The sequence below is a fragment of the Pocillopora verrucosa genome, chromosome 5, assembly GCF_036669915.1.
Source record: "Pocillopora verrucosa isolate sample1 chromosome 5, ASM3666991v2, whole genome shotgun sequence".
Lineage (NCBI taxonomy): Eukaryota > Metazoa > Cnidaria > Anthozoa > Scleractinia > Pocilloporidae > Pocillopora > Pocillopora verrucosa.
The window spans coordinates 6,135,795-6,157,015 of NC_089316.1; the positions used below are offsets into that span (position 1 = coordinate 6,135,795).

Genomic DNA, 21,221 nt, shown 5'->3' on the forward strand with positions numbered 1-21,221 from the left:
ATTGTAAATATTATCTTTTTTATTATCATTATCATTACCTTAAATTATTAAGGTATATTTTAATCTATCCCTTCGCTTGCTGAATTTCATCTACAAGGAGTATCCTAAGCTTTTCAGTGCAGTTAAATGGAAGTCATCTACGTAGATGATCTAGGATAGTAAATAAGTAGTGCTGAAACTAGCAGATATCTGAAACTATCTCGTGAATCACACGCCCAGTAAAGAGTTGTTAATGGCAAGGTAGTTGATGAACAGGTATTTTAACCAAGATAAAACACCTCCCAGTCATCAGGTGAGAAGTGTTGTGTACCAGCCAAGATTGTGGTTGGCTCATTTGCTCCTTTTGGCGTCTCGAAGTCGCTAGGCACGGTGAATGAATTATTGTTGCTGTTAGCATTATCCGCAATGTAAATGTCCCTGCCAGATCCAAATGTTGGACCATGCGTCGAATCCTTGTAAATTGCATTTTTTCCCGTTTTGACCATGCTCTTGAATGGATGCAGTTCTTTATTCCGTAGAGAAAATATGAACGCACGAGGAGTGTTGCCATAGGAACGAGAAGAATCTAAAGAACAAAAGGGTAGATACAATTTAAACTACTACCTTGTCTGTGTAAGGAAGTGGTTAAAGGGCCGTTGACTAGAACTCCGTACAGTGGAAATATCAGAGACTGATTTACATGCATAGTTTGGCCTTTAAAGGAATAATGAGCTCAAAGTTCAATGAAAGTCTATTTACCCCAAGGAATATCAGTGTATCCTCCAAACACGTACTGGCCATTTTTGATGATGGTCACAGTGTTTGGTCTATGGTCGCAATTGATGTGGAAGGTGCTTACAGCCCAGCCGTGCTTGGAGGCGCGGTGGCACAGCAACCACTGTGAACTATTTCCTACAGCAGGCGACAAAAAATGTGACAGGTTGCCGAGAAAGTTTGTGTTGCCCACCAATATTGTAGAATTGATTAACATACCTAAGAAAAAATAACATAGTCCATCAAACTTGATTCAAACGCATTGCCTGTCACATGAACTTCAATCCACGAGGCAAAAACAAAAAAACAAAAAAAAAAACGCGTACGGTATTTACCTCAGGAAGCTTCGCTCTTAGGTTACACCTTGCGCCTTGTTTGTTGGTCATTTTGCGATAGGATTTCAAAATAATCATACTCATAATCGTAATATTAATTAACAAGGAATGATGCCTTGACTGTGCCCTGTTCTGTTGTAAAGCAGTTGAGAAGCGGTTAGAGCCCAAAAGAAGTGTAGGGGATTGGCAGATGGCGTGACAGCTTTAGCTCAGCCCATGTTTTGTACCCTGATAGCACACGCTCTTTCAACCAATGGCAGCGCACGTTATATCCGAACTTTATTTTAATAGTAATTTAACAGTGGACATTCCATATGCACACATACATGCCCTCTTGTTTGTAACTCATTCAACAACAACAGTGGAAATTATCTAAGACTCGTTATGCCTTAGCATTACTGTTGGTCCGTTCCATATAGATTCTAGGTTTCCGCACAACATGACCACCGATTATTTCCATAAAGGCTCTTAATAGGCAACAAGTATTTTGAACAAACCTGGTTCACATCGCTTTCCAGAAAACCCCTGTAGACATCGACACTCGAAGCTAACGACTCCATCGATGCAAGTTCCACCGTTAAGACATGAGTCTTTCTCGCAGTGCTTGTTAACTTTAAAAGAAATCAATTAAAATCAAATTAAAAAATAGCAAAAAAAAAGAAAAAAATATACATGATACGCATAAAAGTTATTGAGACATTGGGAACGTTTTAAGTGAAACTATGGATTGTGGGGTGATTTTAAGATTATTCCTTTTCTTCATGTCCATTTAAAGCCTAAACATCCAACAGACCACCAAGAAGTTGTCATGTAACATTAGCGTCAACACTTCCTCTGCAATTGGAACCCAACGTATTCGCACTGCTTCTGGCTGAAATTTTGTACCCAAAGTATCGGTCTTGCGTTAAAGTTATGATGCAGCGCTGGTGTAATTATTAATAAATGGCAGGAAATTTTTAATCTAGCACATTTAAACACCTCACCTGTTTCGCAGTCTTTCCCCTCAAATCCAATTTTGCAAACGCACACATAGCTGTTTTTCTCGTACTGCGGTATGCAAGTGCCATAGTTTTGACAGGGTCCTCTGCTGCAAGGTGTCTAAAATGAAATTAGTAGTAAAACAATGAGTCAACCGACAACTCTTGAACTTTGCCTCAGAAACGAGAGAGAACCTGCTCAGTAAACTAATTACTTGTATATGTTTTCAGACCCGATATGTATACAGGGCTAGTATTTATCAAGCCTATGCCCATCTTAGGTCTTTGGCGGGGAAACGACGATACACCTGTTTATGCCAGTGAAACCCAGGAACAAACTAGTGTTATACAGAAATCAAGCAGTATCTATGTGAGGCAAATTTTCCCAAGGAAAGATGACAATCACACCAAAAGAGAGATTTTGCTCCTTGTTAAAGTTTTGGAGGAGCCGAGTCACCTTCCAGCTGGATATCTCAGTGATCTTCCTTCTTCTTAGTTGAGTAACTCCCCCCCCCTTTCTTGTTTATAAAAACAACAGAATGATGATCATTTTAATAACACGAGAATTTTAAAATAGAGACAAGTAGCCATAGAATTAATGATACCATTAATGTCAAACAATAAAGTTTTCTTCGTCAAAAAATTAAATGAACGAAAGAAAGATCATATGTTCAAATCTATATATAACTCACATTTTTTTTCCCCGCACGTCTCAAGGGCAAAACGCCTTGCCCCAGCCAGGACTAGAACCCGGGTCGTCCGACTCGGAGCCCAGTGCACTGACCACTGGACTACTAGTCAAAGCCGTGGCGTTGATGGGCCCGCGGCACATTTAACCAAGCATGTTAAACGTAGCACCTTGTGCGGTCGTACGGTCGTACGGTCGTACAACAAAATTTTTTCTGCTTGATGGATGACTGCTATTTTGTATAATTATAGGGCTATGCTCTGCGAGCTCCGCTATAATTCGAGTTCATTTACCATTAAGTGGATTTCACTTTGCTCGGCTGCGTCAAAGTGTCTGTTTGTTGCTTAAGAACAATAATTTTCTGGAAACTATTACCCATGGGGTTACTTCGCTGAGAACTAAAAAAATGAAATGTTTTTCTGTTTAGCATTCTCTCTGCGCCAACTGTTTTCTATACATATGTTTTTCTGGGAGGTTTTCTTTTGTTGCAATTCTTATGTTCCGTGAATTTGCAGAATCAACTAAAATTCCATGGCATGACTCATATTCACTGAACCCGCGCAGGAAGCGGCTGTAGAGGCTCTGAAACGAAGCCTATGAGGAATTCCGCTTTGAAACTCTCAAACCACCGCGAGCAAAATGTAAAAATTTTCTGTTCATGTTTCAGTTGCGCGCCCATGGAGATATGAAGCACTTGAGAGGTTTGTAGGAGACTCCAAGGGACTTATCTAAGCTTCAATTTATTCCTACAGGACTGATGCAAACCCCTTAGCGTGTGTTTTGAAATTCTAACTGATAATCATCTGTCTAATTAAATTTTACCCCTGGGGCATTTCTCCCAGAGCTTGTACAATGTTTTCAGTGTTAAACATCAGATCACTCACCTGAATGCTGTAATGATGAAACTTCTGGCTGATGATGACTTCATCGGAGTTGTTGTACTTATCCGATGGCAGCATCTCACATACGCGTGTTCCTGTTTTGGAGGCACTTGCCTCTAAGTTGTATGAAAAACACATAGGTTCGTTTAGGCAGGCAAACGCACACTCGCCGTCGTTTTGAACCTCAGCTGAATTGATCTTGCTGATGTTTAAATAGGAAAACGTTTCTTCCACCATATTCATCAGCCACATTTCGTCTGAGGACTCTCGATGGAGACCTTTGTTTGAAAAGGTCCGAACTTTTTTATAACCTATCACAACGAAAATGATTTTGTCATTTGCATAGCTCTGCTGATCGCTATTACCTCTCCAAATTAAGCAAAATATGAAGCAAAACATAAAATGTAGAGAGTAGTTTGCAGTACCTTGCGAGGTGTGAAGACAACGAAAAAAGCAGACCAGTAAAGGCAGGCAATATCGGAGTCTAAGACCAACACGCTCCATATCTTCAACTGATAGAACACTTGATATGACAGCGGTAACCAGGTGCCTCCCTATAAGTTATAATGCCTTGTGGGGCGGTTTTAAAGAGGATTGCTTCAACCAGAAGCTTATGCCATTGGATCAGACCATGATATAATAACCTGCATTGTGTAATTTGTAAACTGATGATGTTCAAAGGAAGTCCTTGGAGCACCTGTCTCCGTGAGACCAAAGAGTCGATATCATAATTATTGCAGAAGGATATAACAAAACCACCTGCACCTGCAAAAACAATCCTTTGACATTTTTGTTATTAAGAGAATGGCTTAACTGCTAAACGGGTCGAAGTAGCATGTAAGGCCTTTGAAAGTACGGGGTATGCAACTCTTAACAAGAGGTAAAGTAGATGTTACATTCGGGCAACACCTATTCCACCATCTGGATAATTCTAAACCGAAGCAAGTGAATTTGAATATTATAGAGACGGTAATGTTTGACTGGCCGTTTGCTTCAAAATTACACGGCTACGTAGAACTCAGTTGTACTGACAGCCATAAATTTACTGACTGTTCATCAATTGAAAGACAAAGGTGTCACACAATTTGAATTTTCTACCTCAATCTCGTTTTAAGAAAATTTCATAAGGGATTTTCTATTCTTTTCATTTATTTTGGGTTTTGTTTTGTTTGGTTATGTTTTATTCTGGTTTGCGTTAATTTTGTCAAATTTCGAAAGGGTAAATATAAACTTCTTTTTTATGCATTTCACAGTCGTACAATAGGTGGAAGGTGATCGATGTTGTGAAATATCTAAACACAGCGAAAGTTATTCAAATCTATTGGAGCCAACGGCTGTTTCCTTTCACAGTGGGTCGATCGTTTTTACATGTGGACAACAAAGCCCAACTGTTGCTCACGATCAGAGCCAAAGTCCTCGCTCAGTTAACAATAGCTTTTGGCTTGCTCACAATTTTTTACTTTCTTTCCCCTTGTATGTAAATAAGTGCAAACAAACAAAAAGTTTTGGGGCGGTTTCATGGACACCTTAAAGACAATTCGTCGAGAACGAAAGGCAATTACATAAGATACATGCATGTAAGAGAAGTTCTCTACTAAATCTTTTCTTTCCCAAAATAAAGTGTTACGCCGCATTTTAAATACTCAATTCATGATAAATTATTTATTGACAATGGGAACTTGTTACCACGCTTTAAAAAGAGATAAATAATTTTGGTCTTTATTCTATAAAGTTCTTTAAGGAAAGGGTTTTATAGCTTTTTATCACTTTCTCTATGTAAAGATACCGGAAGTTGATCGGAGTCACAGTAGAAGTTGTAATATTATGGAGGTAAATTGAAAGCCACGTAGAAAATGAAACATGCACTTCACGGTGGTAAATTGATGTTTAGGCCGATAACACAGGATATATATTATTGTCAAATACATCAATCGAGACAATTACTGTCAAATACCTCAGTCGAGACAGAAAAATTCTTAGCGAGGGGATATAGGCATATTTCGTCAACTAATAATTCTGAAACGGACGGCTCGCTTCATATAAACACAATACCAATTCGAAAATTGTAGTTGATCGTCTGGAGATATAACCATGCTTCTCTGGCGTATCAAGGGGAAGTCTATTGTTCCGGCTGAACTTTTACGTCTGAAGCGCTTCAAGATAGAAATTTGTCTCAAGTATGACCGAAAATCAGCGTAAAAATTCGTGACAAATCGGAAAATCGGTTATAAGGCCGTAATCCAAGCTATAAAAACGAGGTTCAGAAACTGAAAGTACGCGCCGAATAAGAGGAGGAATATTTGAATTCAAACAAATTTAACTTTTAAATTCAGCCGGTTGTAGAGTGAATTGCGGTCCACTCAATTGACCAATTATCGCGCTCGTACTAACTGAAAGATGTATTAAGTCATTCCATATCAACAAGCAGCCATGTATTATTTGTTTGTTATACAAACCTTAGAGGCCTCAGCTGACAAGAAAAGTCGACTTTATTAAGGAATGAGCTTGACATAAAGGCGTGAAAGGCGAGACACGCGTCAGGAGCTGATTGGCGATATTAAACACACACGGGAAATTATCGCATTTTATACGCATGCAGTCCCGGCATCTCTCAGGGCTGGAAATCAGCAGTTTTGTAACCAAATTGAAAAAAGCGAGCACAGCATTTCTGGTCTACCATGACTTTAATATATAACGACTTAGATATAATGAACAAATTATGGTTACGTAATCATGACTCTCTTGAAACCAAAGATAACCTCGGGTAGTTAAAACAAGCCTTTCTCTGTCTTTTACGATCATTTTAGTATTATTTTTATTATTATCATTGTTATAATTATTATCATCAAAAGTAGTAGTGGTATGATTGTTATTAGTACAAGTAGTATTACTATCATTATAGTTGCTATTGTTATTGCAATTGCTATCATTATCATTACTATTAATATCATCATATTTTCAAAGTATAGTTTAATCTATCACTCCGCTTGTTGGATTTCATTTACAAGGAGTACCTTAAGCTTTTCGGTGCAGTTAAATGGAAGCCATCGTACATGATCTAGGATAGTAAATAATTAGTGCTGTCAGAAAACTATTAGATAATTTGTCTAGTTTTAATGAATGTACCCCTATAGGTTTTAAGAGTATTTGTAGGGTGATTTATGGCCAATTGAATCACATGCCAAGTGAAGAGTTTTTGATGGCAGGGTTATTGATGAGCAGGTATTTTACTCAAGGTAAAACACCTCCCAGTCATCAGGTGAGAAGTTTCGTGTACCAGCCAAGATTGTGGTTGGGTCTTGCGATGCTTCTGGTAGCTTGTAGCTGGAAGGATTGTTGTATGAATTCTCGTTGTCGTTAGCATTATCCGCAATGTAAATGTCCCAGCCACCTCCAAATGTTGGACCATACTCCTTATACTTGTAAATTGCAAGTTGTGGCGTTATGACCATGCTCTTAAATGGATGCAGTTCTTCTTTGTTCCGTAGAGAAAATATGAACGCATTGGAAGTGTAGCCATAATTATAAGAAGAATCTAAAGAACAAAAACGTAGGTAAAATTTAAACTCGTGCCCTGTTTGGTTTAAAGGGCCGCTAGTGGAAATATCAGATACTGATATACGTGCATAGTTTGGCCTTTCAAGGCACAATAAATTCGAAGTTAAATGAAAGTCTATTTACCCCATGCTATATCAGTGTATCCTCCAAACACGTACTGTCCTTTTTTGATGATGGTCACAGTATGATATTTATTGTCGCACCTTTCGTGAAAGGTTTTTACAGCCCAGTCGTGCGTGGAGGCGCGGTGGCACAGCAACCTCTGAGAACTATTTCCTACAGCAGGCGACAAAAAATGTGACAGGTTGCCGAGAAAGTTTATGTTGCCCGCCAATATTGTAGAGTTGATTGACATGCCTAGGAAAAAATAACATGGTCCATAAAACTTGATTCAACCGCGTTCCTCTTACCTGAACTTCAATCCGCGAGGCAGAGAAAAAATAAAAACCAAAAAGAAAAAACAAACAAACAAAATGTATTTGATACTTACTACAGGAAGCTTCGCTCTTAGATTGCGCCTTGTTTGTTGGTCATTTTGCGAGAGAATTTCAAGAGACGCATATAATAACCATAATCATAATCATGATATTAATTAAAAAATAAAGAAGCCTTGACTGTGCTCTGTTCTGTTTTAAAGCTGTTGAGAAGCGGTTAGCGCCCAAAAGAAGTATAGAGGGGAAACACTAGACGTAGTACAAATTGGTAGATGGCGTGACAGCTTTAACTCAGCCCCGTGTTTTGTACTCTGATAGCACACGCTCTTTCAACCAAGGGCAGCGCACGTTATATCCGAGCTTTATTTTAATAGTAATTTAACAGTGGACATTCCATATGCACACATACATGCGCTCTTGTTTGTAACTCATTCAACAACAACAGTGGAAATTATCTAAGACTCGTTATGCCTTAGCATTATTGTTGCTCCGTTCCATATAGATTCTAGGTTTCTGCACAACATGACCGCCGATTATTTCCATAAAGGCCCTTAATAGAGAAAAAGTATTTTTAACAAACCTGATTCACATCGCTTTCCAGAAAACCCCTGTAGACATCGACACTCGAAGCTAATGACTCCATCGATGCAAGTTCCACCGTTAAGACATGAGTCTTTCTCGCAGTGCTTGATTACTTTAAAAGAAATCAATCAAAATCAAATTAAAAAATAGAAAAAAAAAAAAAGGAAAAAAAATATATAATACGCATAAAGGTTGTTTAGACATTGGGAACGTTTCAAGTGAAACTATGGATTGTGGGGTGATTTTAAGATTATTCCTTTTCTTCATGTCCATTTAAATCCTAAACATCCAATAGACCTCCAAGAAGTTGTCATGTAACATTAGCGTCAACACTTCCTGTGCAATTGCAACCCAAAGATCTAGATTTCATCCAAGGAATTGGCATTTCTTGCCTCGAAATTTTTAATCTAGCACATTTAAACACCTCACCTGTTTCGCAGTCTTTCCCCTCAAATCCAATTTTGCAAACGCACACATAGCTGTTTTTCTCGTATTGCGGTATGCAAGTGCCATAGTTTTGACAGGATCCTCTGCTGCAAGGTGTCTAAAATGAAATTAGTAGTAAAACAATGAGTCAACCGACAACTCTTGAACTTTGCCTCAGAAACGAGAGAGAACCTGCTCAGTAAACTAATTAGTTGTATATGTTTTCAGACCCAATATGTATACAGGGCTAGTATTTATCAAGCCTATGCCCATCTTAGGTCTTTGGCGGGGAAACGACGATACACCTGTTTATGCCAGTGCAGCCCAGGCACAAACTAGTGTCATACAGAAATCAAGCAGTATCTGTGTGAGGCAAATTTTCCCAAGGAAAGATGACAATCACACCAAAAGAGAGATTTCGCTCCTCTTTAAAGTTTTGGAGGAGCCGAGTCACCTTCCAGCTGGATATCTCAGTAGTCTTGCTCCTTCTTAGTTGAGTAACTCCCCCCCCTTTCTTGTTTATAAAAACAACAGAATGATGATCATTTTAATAACACGAGAATTTTAAAATAGAGACAAGTAGCCATAGAATTAATGATGCTATTAACGTCAAACAATAAAGTTTTCTTTGTCAAAAAATTAAAAGAACGAAAGAAAGATCATATGTTCAAATCTATATATAAGGAGCTGAGTCACCCTCCAGCTGGATATCTCAGTAGTCTATCTTCTTCTCAGTTAAGTAAGTTCCCCTTCCTTTGTTTATAGAAAAAAATGATTTGCTTCCCTTCCCTAGCGAATGTAAATACTTCTTAATCATAAAAAAAGATCGAGGAAGGATTATTCTTGAAAACGGTTCATTTAAAACAGAATAATGGTCATTTTAATAACGCGGGAATTTTAAAATAGAGACAAATGGCCATAGAATTATTGATACCCATTAAGGCCATACAATAAAGTTTTCTATTTGCCAAAATATTAAAAGAAAGAAAGAAAGATCATATATTCAAGTCTACTTAAAAATATAATTCCAATTCCTTTGCCATAATATTAATTTGATTTTGTCCAGCTGCGCCAAAGTGTCTGCACGTTTCTAAAGAACAATAATCTCATGTCAGCTATTACCCATGGAGCTACTTAGCTGAAAACTAAAACAATGAATCTTTTTCTCTATTTTTAATATTCTCTCTGCGCGAAATGTCTTTTATACATATGTTTTCTGGGAGGTTTTCTTTATGTGCAAGTTTTGCGCTCCGTGAATTTGTGCAGTCAAATAAAATTCCATGAACATGACTTTTATTGACTGAACACGCAAAGGACGCGACTGTAGAGGCTCTGAAGCAAAGGCGAGAGGGAATTCCGCTTCGGAAACTCAAACCACCCCGAGGGAAATGTAAAAGTTATCTGTTCATGGGTCAGTTGCGCGTCCATGGAGATATAAAGCACTTGAGAGGTTTGGAGAGCACCCAAGAAGCTAGAAATGCTTCAGGGACATAAGTTTCAATTTATTCGTACAGGATTGATGCGAGCCCCTCAGCGTGTGTTTTGAAATTCTAATTGATAACCATCTGTCTGAATAAACTTTACCCCAGGGGCATTTCTCCCAGAGCATGTAGAATTTTTTTTAATGTGAAACATCAGATCACTCACCTGAATACTGTAATGATGAAACTTCTGGCTGATGATGACTTCGTCCGAGTTGTTGTACTTATCCGATGGCAGCAGCTCACATACGCGTGTTCCTGTTTTGGAGGCACTTGCCTCTAAGTTGTATGAAAAACACATGGGTTCGTTTAGGCAGGCAAACGCACACTCGCCGTTGTTTTGAACCTCAGCCGAATTGATCTTGCTGATGTTTAAATAGGAAAACGTTTCTTCCACCATATTCATCAGCCACATTTCGTCATAGGACTCTTGATAGAGACCTTTGTTTGAAAAAGTCCAAACTTTTTTATAACCTATCACAACGAAAATGATTTTGTCATTTGCATAGCTCTGCTGATCGTTATAACCTCTCCAAATTAAGCAAAATGTGAAACAAAACATAAAATGTAGAAAGTAGTTTACAGTACCTTGCGAGGTATGAAGACAACGAAAAAAGCAGACCAGTAAAGGCAGGCAATATCGGAGTTTAATGCGAACGCGCTCCATTATCAATTGTCAGAAAACTTGATATGACAGTGATAACCAGGTGCCTCTCTATGAGTTATGATACCTTGTGAGGCGGTTTTAAAGAGGATTGTTTCAACCAAAAGCTTATGCCATAGGACCACACCACGATATAATAACCTGCATTGTGTAAACGATGATGTTCAAAGTAAGTCCTTGGAGCACCTGTCTCCGTGACACCAATGAGTCGATATCGTGACTATTGCTCAACGATTTAACAAACCACCTGCACTAGCAAAAACGATCCCTCGACACTTTTTTAATGAGAGAGTGGCTTAATTGCTAAACGGGTCTAAATAGCATTTAAAAGTACGGGGTATGCAACTCTTAACAAGAGGTGAAGTAAATGTTACATTCGGGCAACACCTATGCCACATCAGGCTGAATAATTCTAAACCGAAGCAAGCGAATTTGAATATCATAGAGACGGTAATGTTTGGCTCGCCGTTGTTTCAATATTACATGGCTACGTAGAACTCAATTGTACTGACAGCCATAAATATACTTACTGTTTATCAATTGAAAGACAGAGGTTTCACACAATTTGAATTTTTTACCTCAATCTCGTTTCATGAAAATTTCAAAAAGGATTTTCTTTTCTTTTCGTTTGTTTTGGGTTTTGTTTTGTCTGGTTGTATTTTGTTTTAGGTTTCGCTAATTTTATCAAATTTTGAAAGGGTGAATAAGAACTTCCTTTTTACGCATTTCACAGTCGTGCAAAGGGCGGAAGGCGATCGATGTTGTGAAATATCTAGACACAGCGCAAGTTATCAAAGCTATTAGACCCAACAAGTGTTTTCCTTTCACAGTGGGTCGATCGCTTTTTCATGTGCACAACAAAGCCCAACTGACGCTCACGATCAGAGCCAAAGTCCTCGCTCAGAGGATGTTGATGGTATCCCGCCCATGTGCCGACGTGCCATCGGAGGAAAACCGGTTGTGTGATAATTTTAAGAGACAGTTAACCTAATGAAAAACTCCAAGGCACAGCTTGATGAATCTTGAAGAGCTGAGGTCAATTTCGAAGAAAGTGGGGGCCCATAAAAGTTTTGATTCGCGAGCACATAGATCTAAAAGAGTCCAGGCGTTGTTTCCCACGTTTTTGTAAGCAGGCTATGACACAGAAAGAGTCCTTGTCGCGACCAGTTTGGTTGTATATAGTTACTGTCTCCACTTAATGTTGAATATCATTTGCAGAGAGTATGAGGAGTCCTTTTTGGGTGAGGAGAGGTACTGAATATTTCAGCCCTTCCGTTAGCAAGTTTTCCTTCTGGTTTTCCCTCTCTTGCGCAAAACGCCAATGAAATTATTGGAAACAATTTCTCTCTGGGCACTCTACCGCGATGAGCTATCTGGATGTGCATACTTTAAACATTGCTTTGGGCAGACTGAAAATTATAACATTTAAAAACATTTTCGTCAGCATTTTATTATATTTGTTTGAGTTTGAGCTCTATGATACCAGCTCGTTTCGTTATATGAAGCCCCTTTAATCTTTTGTACTCCGAAAATTAAACTACCACAGTGATGTTGAATCAGTTGCGAATATCAAAGGCTAATGTGGATTTTTAATCTGCTGCCTTAAAGAAACTCTTCTAATCTTTCCCATTTTTAAGTAACTCTAGGCTAAGCTTTCAAAGTTTCGATTCGTAACTTATCCGACCCGACCCTTTTAAGCTTTCTATAATGTACCGGAAGAAGATTGTATATTGTATTGGATATAAATAAGATTGTAGATCGAAATTTTCTTGCATGCAAGGCACAGCTTGATGAATCTTGAAGAGCTGAGGTCAATTTCGAAGAAAGTGGGGGCCCATAAAAGTTTTGATTCGCGAGCACATAGATCTAAAAGAGTCCAGGTGTTGTTTCCCACGTTTTTGTAAGCAGGCTATGACACAGAAAGAGTCCTTGTCGCGACCAGTTTGGTTGTATATGGTTACTGTCTCCACTTAATGTTGAATATCATTTGCAGAGAGTATGAGGAGTCCTTTTTGGGTGAGGAGAGGTACTGAATATTTCAGCCCTTCCGTTAGCAAGTTTTCCTTCTGGTTTTCCCTCTCTTGCGCAAAACGCTAATGAAATTATTGGAAACAATTTCTCTCTGGGCACTCTACCGCGATGAGCTATCTGGATGTGCATACTTTAAACATTGCTTTGGGCAGACTGAAAATTATAACATTTAAAAACGTTTTCGTCAGCATTTTATTATATTTGTTTGAGTTTGAGCTCTATGATACCAGCTCGTTTCGTTATATGAAGCCCCTTTAATCTTTTGTACTCCGAAAATTAAACTACCACAGTGATGTTGAATCAGTTGCGAATATCAAAGGCTAATGTGGATTTTTAATCTGCTGCCTTAAAGAAACTCTTCTAATCTTTCCCATTTTTAAGTAACTCTAGGCTAAGCTTTCAAAGTTTCGATTCGTAACTTATCCGACCCGACCCTTTTAAGCTTTCTATAATGTACCGGAAGAAGATTGTATATTGTATTGGATATAAATAAGATTGTAGATCGAAATTTTCTTGCATGCAAGGCACAGCTTGATGAATCTTGAAGAGCTGAGGTCAATTTCGAAGAAAGTGGGGGCCCATAAAAGTTTTGATTCGCGAGCACATAGATCTAAAAGAGTCCAGGTGTTGTTTCCCACGTTTTTGTAAGCAGGCTATGACACAGAAAGAGTCCTTGTCGCGACCAGTTTGGTTGTATATGGTTACTGTCTCCACTTAATGTTGAATATCATTTGCAGAGAGTATGAGGAGTCCTTTTTGGGTGAGGAGAGGTACTGAATATTTCAGCCCTTCCGTTAGCAAGTTTTCCTTCTGGTTTTCCCTCTCTTGCGCAAAACGCTAATGAAATTATTGGAAACAATTTCTCTCTGGGCACTCTACCGCGATGAGCTATCTGGATGTGCATACTTTAAACATTGCTTTGGGCAGACTGAAAATTATAACATTTAAAAACGTTTTCGTCAGCATTTTATTATATTTGTTTGAGTTTGAGCTCTATGATACCAGCTCGTTTCGTTATATGAAGCCCCTTTAATCTTTTGTACTCCGAAAATTAAACTACCACAGTGATATTGAATCAGTTGCGAATATCAAAGGCTAATGTGGATTTTTAATCTGCTGCCTTAAAGAAACTCTTCTAATCTTTCCCATTTTTAAGAGACTCTAGGCTAAGCTTTCAAAGTTTCGATTCGTAACTTATCCGACCCGACCCTTTTAAGCTTTCTATAATGTACCGGAAGAAGATTGTATATTGTATTGGATATAAATAAGATTGTAGATCGAAATTTTCTTGCATGCAAGGCACAGCTTGATGAATCTTGAAGAGCTGAGGTCAATTTCGAAGAAAGTGGGGGCCCATAAAAGTTTTGATTCGCGAGCACATAGATCTAAAATAGTCCAGGCGTTGTTTCCCACGTTTTTGTAAGCAGGCTATGACACAGAAAGAGTCCTTGTCGCGACCAGTTTGGTTGTATATAGTTACTGTCTCCACTTAATGTTGAATATCATTTGCAGAGAGTATGAGGAGTCCTTTTTAAGTGAGGAGAGGTACTGAATATTTCAGCCCTTCCGTTAGCAAGTTTTCCTTCTGGTTTTCCCTCTCTTGCGCAAAACGCTAATGAAATTATTGGAAACAATTTCTCCCTGGGCACCCTACCGCGATGAGCTATCTGGATGTGCATACTTTAAACATTGCTTTGGGCAGACTGAAAATTATAACATTTAAAAACGTTTTCGTCAGCATTTTATTATATTTGTTTGAGTTTGAGCTCTATGATACCAGCTCGTTTCGTTATATGAAGCCCCTTTAATCTTTTGTACTCCGAAAATTAAACTACCACAGTGATATTGAATCAGTTGCGAATATCAAAGGCTAATGTGGATTTTTAATCTGCTGCCTTAAAGAAACTCTTCTAATCTTTCCCATTTTTAAGTAACTCTAGGCTAAGCTTTCAAAGTTTCGATTCGTAACTTATCCGACCCGACCCTTAAAAGCTTTCTATAATGTACTGGAAGAAGATTGTATATTGTATTCGATATAAATAAGATTGTAGATCGAAATTTTCTTGCATGCAAATTTTTAGTGTTATTCCTTCCTTTGTATTCAGTATCAAATTCTTAGCTACGAGACAATTAATGTCCTTTCTGGTGTTGCAATTGGGTTACTATATTTAGCTCCAGGTACATTGCCTACAAGGGAAGTCCACATGCCTATTACCGCTCACTGAACATTTGAAATTATGCCATCGTCAATATCCACATCTTTCTTACAACGTGATAGACAATTATATTTACAATCATATTCGCATTATTTTTGTTATTATCATTGTTATTATTAATATCACTGATAATAGTAGTAGTAATATTTGTATTGCTACAAGTAGTATTACTATCATCATAATTGCTATTGTTATTCTAATTATTATCGTGATCATTAACGTTAGTATTAGTATTATCATATTTTCAAGGTATATTTTAATCTAACCCTTCGCTTGTTGGATTTCATTTAGAAGGAGTACTCTAAGCTTTTCAGCGCAGTTAAATGGAAGCCATCAACGTAGATGATCTAGGATAGTAAATGAGTAGCGCTGAAACTATAAGATGATTTTTCTACTTTTACTAAATGTACCCCTATAGGATTTATGGCCAATTGAATCACATGCCAAGGAAATAGTGTTTGATGGCAGAGTTGTTGATGAACAGATATTTTAACCGAGGTAAAACACCTCCCAGTCATCGGGAGAGAAGTGCAATGCACCAGACAAGATTGTGGTTGGATCTTGTGATTCTTTTGGTGCCTCGTAGGTTCTAAGATAGGCGAATGAATAACTGTTGCTGTTAGCATTATCCGAAATGTAAATGTCCACGGCAAATGTTGGACCAAACACCAGATGCTTGTAAATTGCATAATGTGGTGCTTTGATCATGCTCTTAAATGGATGCAGTTCTTCTTTGTTCCGTAGAGAAAATATGAACGCATTGGAAGTGTTGCCAAAAGAATTAGAAGAATCTAAAGAACAAAAGTGTAGGTACAGTTTAAGCCAGCGCCCTATTTGGGTAAGGAAGTAGTTAAAGGGCCGCTGAGAACTAGAACTCCCTTGAGTGGAAATATCAGAGACTGATTTACTTGCATAGTTTAGGCTTTTTCATGCGAAGTTAAATGAAAGTCTTTTTACCCCAAGCAATATCAGTGTATCCTCCAAACACGTACTGGCCATTTTTGATGATGGTCACGGTGTTTGGTCTATGGTCGCAATTGGTGTGGAAGGTGCTTACAGCCCAGCCGTGCGTGGAGGCGCGGTGGCACAGCAACCACTGTGAACTATTTCCTACAGCAGGCGACAAAAAATGTGACAAGTTGCCGAGAAAGTTTATGTTGCCCGCCAATATTGTAGAGTTGATTGAAATGCCTAAGAAAAAATAATTTGGTTCATCAAAGTTGATTCAACCGCGTTACCTGTCACCTGAACTTCAATCCACGAGGCAGACAAAACAAACAAACAAACAAACAAAAAACGCGTACGGTACTTACTTCAAGAAGCTTCGCCCTTAGATTATGCCTTGTTTGTTGGCCATTTAGCGGTAGGATTTCAAGAGATGCATATAATAATCATAATCACAATCAAAATCATAATCAACGAATAATGAACCTTGACTGTGCTCAGTTCTTTTTTTAAAGCAGTTGAGAAGCGGTTAGAACTTGAAAGAAGTGTAGGGGGAAACACGAGACGTAGCACAAATTGGCAAATGACGTGACAGCTTTAGCTCAGCCCCGTGATTGTACTCTGATAGCACACCCTCTTTCAACACATTTAAATACTTGACCTGTTTCGCAATGTTTTCCCTTAAATCCAATTTTGCAAACGCACACATAACTGTTTTTCTCGTACCGCGGTACGCAGGTACCATAGTTTTGACAGGGTCCTCTGCTGCAAGGTGTCTAAAATGGAATTAGTAGTAAATCAATGAGTCAAAAACACACGAACTTTGCTCCAGAAACCATAGAAAAACATGCTCAGTAAACTAGTAAGTTGCATATGTCCCGTATTTTGTCGATGATGCGTGCTTGTAAACCAGGCTTTTATTGCAAACTCGGGCTTTTCAAAACCGGTATTTATACAAGGCTAGTATTTAATCAGGCCCATGTCCATCTCAGGTCTCTGACGAGGAAACTACGATACACCTTTTTATGCCAGTGCAACTCAGACACAAACTATTATAATACAGAAATCAAGCAACTATATGAAGCAAATTTTCCCCAGGAGAGATGGTAATCACACTCATAAATAGATTTTGCTTCTCGTTAAAGTTTTGAAGGAGCTAGTCACCTCCATGCAGCTGAACATCTCATTAGTCTATCTTCTTCTGAGTTGGGTAACTCCCCTTTCCCCTGTTTATAAAAATAAATGATGCGCTTCCCTTTATTTAATATAAATACTATTTAATCATAAAAAAGATCGAGGAAGGATTATTCTTGAAAAAGGTTCATATAAAACAGAATAATGATCATTTTAATAACGTAAGAATTTTAAAATAGAGACAAGTACCTATAGAATTATAAATACCCATGAAGGCCATATAATAAAGTTTTATTTGCCAAAAAGTTTAAAGAAAGAAAGCGAGATCACATGTTCAAATCTACATAAAGATATAATTCGAATTCCTTTGCCATTAAATTGATTTGAATTTGCTCAACTGCGCCAAGGTGTCTGCTCGTTTCTTAAGAACAATAATCTCATGCCAGCTATTACTGATGGGGCTACCCAGCTGATCACTAAAAAAAATGAATTTTTTTTCTATTTATAGCATTCTCTCTGCGCGAAATGTCTTTTATACAGATGTTTTCTGGGAAGTTTTCTTTAGTTGCAAGTTTTGCGCTGCGTGAATTTGCGCAATCAAATAAAATTCCATGAACACGACTTCTATTCACTGAACACGTAAATGACGCGACTGTAGAGGCTCTGAAGGCAAGCCGAGAGGGAATTCAGCTTTGGAAACACAGACCACCACGAGGGAAATGTAAAAATTATCTGTTCATGGGTCTGTTGCGCGTCCATGAAGATATGAAGCACTTGAGAGGTTTGGAGAGCACCTAAGGAGCTAGAAATGCTCTGAGGGACATAAGCTTCAATTTATTCTGCCTGATTAAATTTTACCCTGGAGCATTTCTCCTAGAGCAAGTACAATTTTTTTCAATGTTGAACATCAGATCACTCACCTGAATACTATAATGATTAAATTTCTGGCTGATGATGACTTCGTCTGAGTTGTTTAATACTTCACCTCTTTCGCAATCTTTTCCCTCAAATCCAATTTTGCAAACGCACACATAACTGTTTTTCTCGTACTGCGGCACGCAAATGCCATAGTTTTGACAGGGTCCTCTGCTGAACTTCAGATAACTCACCTGAATACTGTAATGATGAAATTTCTGGCTGATGATGACTTTGTCCGAGTTGTTGTACTTATCCGATGGCAGCAGCTCACATACGCGTGTTCCTGTTTTGGAGGCTCTTGCCTCTAAGTTGTATGAAAAACACATGGGTTCCTTTAGGCAGGCAAACGCACACTCGCCGTTGTTTTGAACCTCAGCTGAATTGATCTTGCTGATGTTTAGATAGGAAAACATTTCTTCCACCATATTCATCAGCCACATTTCGTCTGAGGACTCTCGATGACCTATGTTTGAAAAGGTCCGGACTTTGTTATAACCTATTACAACGACAAGTATTTTGTCATTTACATAGCTCTGCTGATCGCTATTACATCTCCAAATTAAGCAAAATATGAAACAAAACGTAAAATGTAGAAAGTAGTTTGCAGTACCTTGCGAAGTATGAAGACAACGAAAAAAGCAGACCAGTAGAGGCAGGCAATATCGGAGTTTAATGCGAACGCGCTCCATATCTTGAATTGTCAGAACACTTGATATGAAAGCGGTAACCAGGTGCCTCTCCATGAGTTATAATGCCTTGTGGGACGGTTCTAAAAAGGGTTGTTTCAACCAGAAGTTTATGCCATTGGACCAGACCATGACGTAATAACTCTCATTGCGTGATTTGTAAACTGATGATGTTCAAAGGAAGTCCTTGGGGCACCTGTCTCCGTGAGACCAAAGCGTCGATATCATGATTATTGCTCAACGATTTAACAAAACCCCTGGCACCTAGAAAAACAATCCCTTGACTCCTTTTTTTATCAAGAAAATAGCTTAATTGCTAAATGGGTTGAGTACCATTTAAGAGCTAATGTCAACGTGCATCAGACAAACAGCGGCAAGTCCCAAAAATTCGTTTTCTCTCCTACTTTCATATTTAGTAGCGCAATATTTTCTAATAATTGTGGTGTAGTTTTTTGGTGAAGATATATTTTAGTTTTCGAGAAATGATTTTTTTTCGTTCGACCGCTCAAATGCACAAATTTTCATCGTGAATATTAACCGAGTTCTGTGACCTCATGTAACGAATTTACTTGACCTCCGGTATTTCTATCAAAATAATCCTTTGTTTCATCATCTAAACCTAATTTTAATTTAAATAACTTAAAGCGATGGAGTGGTCTTCACAGCAGAGAGACCAAGTATTTCATTGGTAATGTGAAATGAGAAGAGTTTTTGCCGAGTTGAGTGAGACTGTCTTTCAATGCGTGGGAAGCAAAGAATCTGATTGGTGCATGGTGGTCAGAAATACGTTGTTGTCATGTCAATTTTAAAGTATGTCACGTAGAGAGCGCTGCAATCACGGAATTTACGGTCATTTCGCATTAACATTAAATTTGTACTTGTTTTTGAATTCCAAACCCTCGGCTATAAGCTGAACTCCGTTTCTTGTGAAAAAATCTTCCAAACTTTTGTGTCAAATACTGAAAAATCGCTCAGCTTATAGGTGAAGAAATACGGTCATCGTTGTTTGAGTAGCAGCGCGTATTGAAATTTATGGTGTTCTGGCGGTAGAGCAAAGCGTGATGCTCTGGGAATAAAAACTCTTAATGGCCTTTTACATGATATCGGGATGAGTTTTGTTCAAGAACGAGTTCATCCCGGTCGCCACATGATAGCAGACTAAAATTATTCGAAACGAGTCATCAGGCGATCGGATATGGGTGAGGATGCTTGTCGTACCTTTCAGGGTCAAAATCAGTGATCTGGTACCTTTTATGATGTCTCAAACTTTAGTGGACTACCAGAGACCTAGCTGGTACCTTTTAGGGTGTTTTTCGCTTAATAAAATACCCGAAATAAGCATTACTAGGACGATTTTCATGATCTGACTTGAGCCTCTAGAGCATATCGATAAAGGAGTTTCTACTTTTAGGATTTTTCAATTTTTTGCGTTTAAATTGGTACTTTTTAGGGGTAGACATCAGTTGTTGCCACTCCCACACGGATAAGACTCAGGTACCTTTTACACTTTATAGGGGTCCTTTCCGGCGCGTATCCCCACCTTCTTATGTATAGGGGTTCCTCGGGAGGTGCTGATACGTGCAATACACTTGAAATTTAGCAAGGACAAATTTTAATGGGATTTTCGGTGAAGAGAAAAAAGTTTTGTCAGCAAATCTCCTTGTTAGCATGTAAGATGAAACGCTCATACAACAGATCAATTAGCTAAATCAGTATGTAGTTTGTCAATCGAATTGACTTTTGTGAGCATTCTTTGACTTCCGCCGGCATCTAGACATTTCAGTTTCCTGAATACAGTAATTCTTGGAAGGTTTTTATAGATATGCAAAGAGGGAAAAAAACCCATCTCTTGGTAATTCGGAGGTTGACTCATCTTTGAATTTATGTGTCACGCTTGTCATGCAACTTATAAAATAATGTGGAGAAGTTTTATAAACTGTAAATTAAATTTGGCTAAAATGTGGTAGAGCATAACTTGATCATCGAAACAGCTCATAAAATCGTCAATAAATAAGGTAAGAGTATTATGCTAGATTTTTTTACAAATTTTAGTGATTTATGCTAGTAAACGGAGGCGACAAATAGGCACCAGATGTATATTTCATAGTCGCTAGCAAGTAAATTTGCCGGACTTTGAGTTCGTCTCACGATAGAACGACACAAATACACGAAGGAAATTTTTACAGTAACTTTGTAACCATCCTTTTGTCTTTTAAAAGCTCGAAGCTGAGTAGATTCTGTCATATCGGTCATTGTTAAAACTGTCTTTGTTTTGATGCTACTTTTCAACATAGAAAAAGTATGTCGGACAAAAATACTCACAAAAAAATAAATATTTCTTTGCCAGCGTCAATAATTACAGGGGATTAAGTTTAGATGATAAAACAAAGGATTGTGTTCAAAGAAAAACCGGAGGTCAAGTAAATTCGTTACATGAGGTCACACAACTCGGCTAATATTCACGGTGAAAATTTGCATATTCGAGCGGTCGAACGAAAAAAATCATTTCTCG

The 21,221-nt window shown here is 38.2% G+C and overlaps 3 protein-coding genes across 3 annotated transcripts; all 3 read right to left on the reverse strand.

The window, feature by feature from the left end:
• Positions 1-112: 112 nt before the first annotated feature.
• On the reverse strand, positions 113-4,608 carry LOC131777858 (uncharacterized). The gene is made up of 6 exons (XM_066167461.1): positions 4,060-4,608; positions 3,638-3,945; positions 2,072-2,186; positions 1,586-1,699; positions 739-972; positions 113-565 (listed from the first exon to the last, which is right to left on the reverse strand). The coding sequence occupies exons 1-6, from the start codon at positions 4,136-4,138 to the stop codon at positions 261-263; spliced, it is 1,155 nt and encodes a 384-aa protein (XP_066023558.1). The 5' UTR covers positions 4,139-4,608; the 3' UTR covers positions 113-260.
• Positions 4,609-6,476: 1,868 nt separating this feature from the next.
• Positions 6,477-10,930, reverse strand: LOC136281198 (uncharacterized). Its single transcript, XM_066167460.1, has 6 exons — positions 10,704-10,930; positions 10,282-10,589; positions 8,638-8,752; positions 8,207-8,320; positions 7,316-7,549; positions 6,477-7,169 (listed from the first exon to the last, which is right to left on the reverse strand). The coding sequence occupies exons 1-6, from the start codon at positions 10,780-10,782 to the stop codon at positions 6,862-6,864; spliced, it is 1,158 nt and encodes a 385-aa protein (XP_066023557.1). The 5' UTR covers positions 10,783-10,930; the 3' UTR covers positions 6,477-6,861.
• A 3,639-nt stretch (positions 10,931-14,569) lies between these two features.
• Positions 14,570-18,763, reverse strand: LOC131777857 (uncharacterized). The gene is made up of 5 exons (XM_059094212.2): positions 18,634-18,763; positions 18,215-18,519; positions 16,633-16,747; positions 15,984-16,217; positions 14,570-15,817 (listed from the first exon to the last, which is right to left on the reverse strand). Exons 1-5 carry the CDS (start codon positions 18,710-18,712, stop codon positions 15,516-15,518), a joined length of 1,035 nt encoding a protein of 344 aa, XP_058950195.2. The 5' UTR covers positions 18,713-18,763; the 3' UTR covers positions 14,570-15,515.
• Between the last annotated feature and the right edge of the window lie 2,458 nt (positions 18,764-21,221).